This window comes from Engraulis encrasicolus, chromosome 2 (genome assembly GCF_034702125.1).
Source record: "Engraulis encrasicolus isolate BLACKSEA-1 chromosome 2, IST_EnEncr_1.0, whole genome shotgun sequence".
NCBI classification, from domain to species: Eukaryota; Metazoa; Chordata; class Actinopteri; order Clupeiformes; family Engraulidae; genus Engraulis; species Engraulis encrasicolus.
The window spans coordinates 49,975,456-49,982,955 of NC_085858.1; the positions used below are offsets into that span (position 1 = coordinate 49,975,456).

General features: G+C 45.6%; 1 protein-coding gene across 1 annotated transcript in view; it reads left to right on the forward strand.

Moving 5' to 3' along the window:
* The window catches only part of LOC134464991 (dynein axonemal assembly factor 5-like), an 87,067-nt gene that overhangs the window by 27,489 nt on the left and 52,078 nt on the right, over window positions 1-7,500 (forward strand). Inside the window, exon 7 of the mRNA XM_063218367.1 lies at window positions 2,454-2,597. Coding sequence (XP_063074437.1) covers window positions 2,454-2,597 — 144 coding nt within the window. The remainder of the gene's footprint in view (window positions 1-2,453; window positions 2,598-7,500) is intronic.

Here is a 7,500-nt window from a genome sequence, read left to right on the forward strand (position 1 = left end):
TATGTATGTTTGTGCATGTTTGTATATGCTGTCTGCATGTACAGTATGTGTACACATGATACACATGTGGAAAGCTTGCATGTTGTCTTGCATGTAATATTTGCCTGTTGGCTTGTGCTATTCCTAGTGTGTGTGTGTGTGCGTGCGTGTGTGCGCATACATGTCTCTGCATGCATGCATGTTCATGTGTCATTCTCAAGTTTACATGTAGTCATCATATACTATAATATATAATCTTACCCCTGACGTGTATGTGTGTGTGTGTGTGAGAGAGAGAGAGAGAGAGAGAGAGAGAGAGAGAGAGAGAGAGAGAGAGAGAGAGAGAGAGAGAGAGAGAGAGAGAGAGAGGAGAGAGAGAGAGAGAGAGAGAGAGAGAGAGAGAGAGAGAGAGAGAGAGAGAGAGAGAGAGAGAGAGAGAGAGAGAATGAAGACTACTTGGTGCAAGTGCATTTAAAGGTGCACTCTGTCATGTTTTTAGTAGTTTATTTCCAGAATTCATGCTGCCCCTTCAGAAATGTTAGCTGTTGCACAAATACTTACCACCACCATAAAATTCTAAGTATTGATAATGAAAAATTGCACTTTGCGTACATGAAAAGGGGGGGTCTCCTCCATTGTGGGCCATTTTGATTTTTTTTTACGTTTTTAGGTGCTAAACTTATTGTGCTTTGGTCATACTACTAAATATTAGGTTTTTTTACTTAGTAAATATTCTTGAAAAGATCAAAATTGGCAGTGGGTAGCACAGTTGCAATACCTTCTCTGGCCACCATCCTACACCGTGCACCTTTTAAAAAACAAAAACAAAAACAAAAAACAGATGGATGGATGAACGGATGAATTTGAGACACCGTAATTGAGTTGGCCTGTCTCTTCCCCTGTGTTTAGTCTGACTGCCTAACACTTCTCCATGAGGTAACTATTGTCTGTGTTAACTCTCTCTAACACTCTGTTTTAGAGTAGTTCTTCCAGACTGACTCGGGCCACAATGTGTTCTTTCCTTGCATTTTAAACATCATCTGCTGTGTGTGTTAATTGCATGATGGCAGGTCTGTCTCTCCATGCCAAGTGCTGGCTTGCTGTTGTGAATCCTTGTCAGTGAACTGTCTGGGAGGAAAGAAATGGATGCCTGGGACAGACGGATACATACACACATGATCTCTCTCTCTCACACACACACACACACACACACTCACTCACTCACTCACTCACTCACTCACTCACCCCCCCCCGCCCCTCTCTCTCTCTCTCACACACACACACACACACAGACACACACCCCTCGGGCATGCTCGGTGCCAACACCTGGAGGCGTCTGCTGTGCTGTCCCAGCGCTCCTTAATGACAGGCCGCGGCAAAACAGGAAGAGGGGCCACGCTCCCAATGACAGCATGGAAATCACAGCACACACACACACACACACACACACACACACATACACAGACACAGACTCATCCTCCAGTCCCAGCCATCGCACGGAGTAGGGGGTGAGGGAGACTGAGAGGAGACGGAGGAGAGAGAAGAGAGAGTGAGTGTGGAGGGAGAGAGTGAAAGAGAGAGGGGGGAGGGCCACAGTGAAGGGGGTAGATGTGAGGGAGAGCCAGAGAAAACTGGAAGGTGACAACATGTAGTAGCATTTGAGAGAGAGAGATTTAGAGAGGGGGGGGGAGGGAGAGGGAGAGAAAGAGAAGGGGGTTGGAGAGGGAGAGGGAGAGGGAGAGAGAGAGAGAGAGAGAGAGAGAGAGAGAGAGAGAGAGAGAAGGGGTGGGAGAGAGAGTGAGAGAGAAGGGGTTAGGAGGGAGGGAGAGCTAGTGAAAGCTTGAAGGTGACAACATGTCGTGGCATTTGAGTGAGCAATGGAAGTAGCAGGTGGGATGCAGACGGAGTGGAAAATAGAGGAAACCCTCCTTGACATGATGTACTGTACACTCTCTCTTTTTATGTCCATCTCTTTCCATCTCCCTCCTTGACATGATGTACACTCTCTCTTTTTATGCCCATCTCTGTCCATCTCGGTCTTTTCTTTCTGGCTCTCTGTCTGTCTTTTTGTCTTCATGCTTTTCCTCTCTATCACACACTGTGTCTGTCTCTTGGTCTCTCTGTCCTCCTTCTCTCTCTCTCTCTCTCTCTTTCTCACTTTTTTCTGTCTTTCTGTCACACACTGTCCATTTCTCATTCTCTATCTCCTTTCTCTCCCTCTATTTTTTTCTGTCTCTCTCATGCTCTTTCTCTCTCTCTATCTTTCTCTCTCTCTCTTTCTTTCACTCACTCACTCACTCACTCACTCACTCACTTACTCACTCTTTCACACACACACAAAACTCACCTCTCTATCTCTCTCTCTCTCTCTCTCTCTCTCTCTCTCTCTCTCTCTCTCTCTCTCTCTCTCTCTCTCTCTCTCTCTCTCTCTCTCTCTCTCCCTCTCTCTCACCCTCCATCTCTCTCTCCACCAGGCGGTGTATCTGGAGCAGGTGTTGGAGTGCGTGTCGGGCCTCCTGGATGTGTGTGGTGGAGAGTGCAGCTCGGTGGCCCTGCAGCTGCTGAAGGTGCTCATCAGTGTGGAGAGCCTTGCCACCGAGCAGGACACCAGACGACGGGTAGAGGACACACACACACACACACACACACACACACACACACACACACACACACACACACACACACACACACACACACACACACACACACACACACACACACACACAGGGGAGGACAAAAGGCAACGGGTGGCTCACACGACTGATCGTGAATAATCGACTTAAAAAATTAGTCGACAAGAATTTTCATAGTCGACAAATCGTTTCATTTCATTCAGTGCTTTTTTACTTACTTTACTAATGCTTTTTATTACTTAATTGAAACCTAAAATTGCCCAGCACGTATGAATTGGACGTTGTATCTCAGAGTAAATAAGCTAATATCATGATTAAAGCTCATTGTGAGCTCAGGGACTTAATTTTAACGGTTTCTTTCTTTTTTCCCAATATCCTTGAAGATTAAAGTGCTAGAGTACTTGAAAAAATAATCTTTTCACTAATCGACTATTCGAAAAAAATAGCTGATCGATTAATCGGGAGAAAAATAATAATTTAGGACAGCCCTAAAACATACATTGCGTCGCTTGTCGTGACTAAACGCCGCGACTTCTGCTGATTACCTCCGACTACCTCGGACTGGTCTGGGCCCTCACTCATATCAAAATGGGATTAAAAAGTGGGCATCCGTGGTCTAAGAGTTAAAGAGATGGGCTTTAGATCAGAGGGTTACAGGTTGAATCCCACCTCTGCACTCCCTGCCTCACTCCTTGGCTGAAATGCCCTTGAGCGAGGGAACTATCCCCATACTGCTCCAGGGACTGTAGCCCATACCCTGTAAATAACTGTATGTCACTTTGGATAAAAGTGCCAGTTAAGTGTAATGTAATGTAGTGTAATGTAATAAGTTTTTAAGACAAAATATTTGAAATTAGAAAAAACCTGAGAAAACACAAGACTGTGGAAACATAGAGCTGTGGGAGTATAGAGAGCACTTCTGTGTGTCCAGCACGGAAAATAATTCTGTGTCCAGGAGCACGGAATTTTGGCAAAATCCGTGCTCCAGGACACAGATTTTGTGTCCTTAACATCCGTGTCCAGGAGCACAGAATTTCTGGAGATCATGTTGGACTGATGGACCGACGGACGGACATACCCTCTTACAGAGATGCTAGGACGCATCTAGAAAGGAGTTCACCAATCTTTGTTTTTTTTTGTTTTTTTTAATTGCCTATTGTACAAACATGTGTTGAACAATTGTAACCAATTTTAAATCAAACTTACGGTAACTGGTGCGTCAGGAGCAGTGGGGCTCACACAGCCCACTCATTAGTCAGCTAAACACACACACACACACACACACACACACACACACACACACACACACACACACACACACACACACACACACACACACACACACACACACACACACACACACACACACACACACCTGCTCTGGCCCCCTCCCAGGATGCTCCATTATCCTGCCCATCCTCCTCCTCCTCCATCCAGCCATTCATCCATCCACATGTCCACCCACACGAGCACACACACAGGACAGCAGCCTTTGATTTTTTCAAACTTTTAAACTTTGAGGTCTTCTTCCACCTCCTCTCTGTCGTTTATTTGGTCTCTTGTACGTGCACGTGTCTGTGTCTGTGTCTGTGTGCGTGTGCGTCCGTGTGCGTGCGCGTGTGTGTGTTTGTGTGTGCTTGTGTGTGTGTGTATCTGTGTGTCTGTGTGTGTGTGTGTCCGTGTGTGTGTGTGTGTGTGTGTGTGTGTGTGTGTGTGTGTGTGTGTGTGTGTGTGTGTGTGTGTGTGTGTGTGTGTGTGTGTGTGTGTGTGTGTGTGTGTGGTGTTGTGTATTGTGGATATGGAGGATGTGTGAGGAATGTGCCAGCGCCTGGTTCAAAGCCCACGCTGAGGGAACAGTGCAATTACCTACTTACCGTTAGCGCAAAAAATTGTAGCCTCGGAGTGGAACTTAAGAGCTTGTGCGTGCGTGCGTGCGTGCACATGTGCACATGTGTGTCTCATGCCCTGTCATGTTGCATTGGTAGCCATGTGCGCGTGCACGCACACACACACACACACAGACACACACACACACACACACACACACACACACACACACACACACACACACACACACACACACACACACACACACACACACACACACACCACCTTGTGGAAGTCTGTAGAACCGAATCAGTAAACAGACTCCAGCACGCAGTGAAAGTCTAGCACATGTTTCTGTAACAAATTGCAGTACATGTCCACTGTTGCAATGTCAGTTTTATTCCCAAACCACTAAGAACACGCTGGAGACAGAGAGAGAAACAAGAGTTGACCGTTCATTTAAATGAGAATGTACCACGTGGGAGGTTTTTCATCTCTGTCGACGTAGCCACAAAAGCCTTGATACTGTCTACTTATCTCAGTCGGTCCTGGGATTGTAGTTAAGTGGTGAGAGCAAGGGAAGTCCCTATCGATACAATACAACAGATTAGTGCCCCTGTTCCGCTGTCCTGTCGATATGAGCTCCCTGTTGAGATGAGCTCCTTTTAGCTACTGAGCATGCACACACATGCGCACCTCCACGCAGCGAGTTCTGCGGCTGATTGCCCATCGAGTTGAGCTACCAAACAGCTGATCTTAAACATGCGCAATATCAACTGCAACAACGCAAGCAACGGTATTACAAATAATAGGTGTAAGGTTTGCAGAACAGGGAGACAATCCGTGCCACAGACGCTGGTGAGAGAGATGCATTGCACAACCACACTGAGTCATTTTTTGCGCGCACCCTCTCCATTTCCTTCCGCAAAATTACCCTGCGTTAAACTTATTCTAAAATAGCCTGCACATCTAAAAATAAATCAACCCTATGATTTAAGAAAATCTGACCTAGGCCTTTCTCTCGTTGCGTTTTGTTTCTCCTAACTAACCCATGTCATCTAAAAATGTAGACAGGATGTCTCTGTTTAAGAAAATGCAAGCAATTTTCCACACCTGACGTCACATCAAACTTCTCTTATGCGTTATGCCGCATGCTTCAAGCCCGAAACGTGCAGACCTACCAAATGCGAAGCAAAAGCTCTCACTTAGATTATGACTCGTGTCATGTCCTGGGAACAGAAGCGTTCAGCTTGGATTTAAATATTTGCAGATTTTTTTCAAAGGAGCTGTGTGCTATCAGCCTATTGAGTTGGCTATTATTAGAAACTTCTTCGGAAAAGTCTAAAGGCACGTACGAGACACGCTGTTCAAATTGTAAATTGTAAAATAAACAATCAATATTTTGTCAGCAAATTATTGAAACGTCTCCACGGAATGAAAATCAAGGTAGCCAATTTCGACGAGGCAGCATGAATAGATAGGGCGCCACTGTCGAGTTAGGCTACCGGGAGCTCATCTCGACGAAGCAGCTCATCTCGACAGAACACCGCCATTAACAGATGCTTAAATCAGGGGTTCCCAAACTTAACGGTGCCAAGGCCCCCCCATACCCTGGTAGATTCCAGCCAAGGCCCCCTTTACATGGGTCGTGCCGCACTACTTTTCCTGTGCACCCCCTTTCACAACCATAGTCTAGGCCTGTGAGTCAGTGCCCCACTAGGATATATAAAATTAACTAATGGGAATATTGTTTAGCTCATTTTTGGTTTATTTTGGTGTACATTAGTTATTCAATTTCCTCAATAATTTATTTTATTACTTCCTACCAACTTTCCTCGTCCCCCTTGCACTCCATCGCGGCCCCCCAGGGGTCCCCGGCCCCAACTTTGAATCAATGGCTGAGTGTAAAAGCTCAAAGATGTAATTAATACAGCCTTCATGGGACCATGCTTTATGACAGGACTGGGGTATTGTGTTGCAGTAGTCTTGGCTTCCTGGTGGATTTGAGCAGTGGCGTAGCTAGAAAAGAAAATCTAGGTGTTCCCAAGAAAATACAGGTGTTCCTTATTTATTTTATTTTTTCCAACTCAGAGTAAACACAGCACGTTTGCACGGATCGGCCTACTATCACGGTGTCATACTATTACGCATACTATTACGCATGAATCATGACTGGCAAACCCAACCTAACTTATTTGTAGCTATATTTGCGCTGCAACTGAATTCAAAGGGATGCATATTGGCTTTAAATATACATCAATTATCTCATCAGAGTCCATTCCTCGGCGAGCTCCTTTTCAAACATTGACTGGAAGTGTTGCCAACCTGTTAATTCTTGAAAACACTTGCTGTAACGGTGGCTCTGGTGTGTAGGGCTACAAAATATTATTAAGGAAATGTTGAAACTAGCAAACAGAAAACCAATCCACCAGTTGGGCTGCGTTTGAAACGGTATTTAGTGTTTAATTTATATCCCGAAATTGGGAAACAACAAGGACAGCCTCCAACACAGCCATTCTAGCTAGTAGCAGAAGTTTTCACAAACCCAAAAGGCCGACCGGTTTAACCAAAACAAAGGAGAAAAGAAAAGGACGGGAAGAGGGGTACAGACAGACAGGCTGGGCTGGCTGGAAGAGACGTGTGCGTGTGCGTGTGTGTGTGTGTGTGTGTGTGTGTGTGTGTGTGAATGTGACGTGGGTAATCACGGTTAGCACGAGCAACAGTCAGCTTACCGGTTGTCCAGACAATCAGAAAGTAAAGGAAATGTCTTCACGGTACCTGACCTGTTCCGAGCGTCCCAGCGTCCCACAACTCCAAACGAAATACACAATTCACACTTGGTAGCAGTCCGAGTTGGTAGTTAGTCGGCGTGTTACTCTCTCCGCAACTAATGCTACTCCTCCACCAAGTAGAACACCGTTTACAGGCATCTCCATACTGGCATTCTTAATGCGAAATCTCCCCTGAAGATCATAATGTGATGTTGTTTAATCCATTTCGTGTTAGTTATGCTAGCGACTGGACTTCTTTATGGAGCGTTCTTGCGGGGTATCAGCTGCAT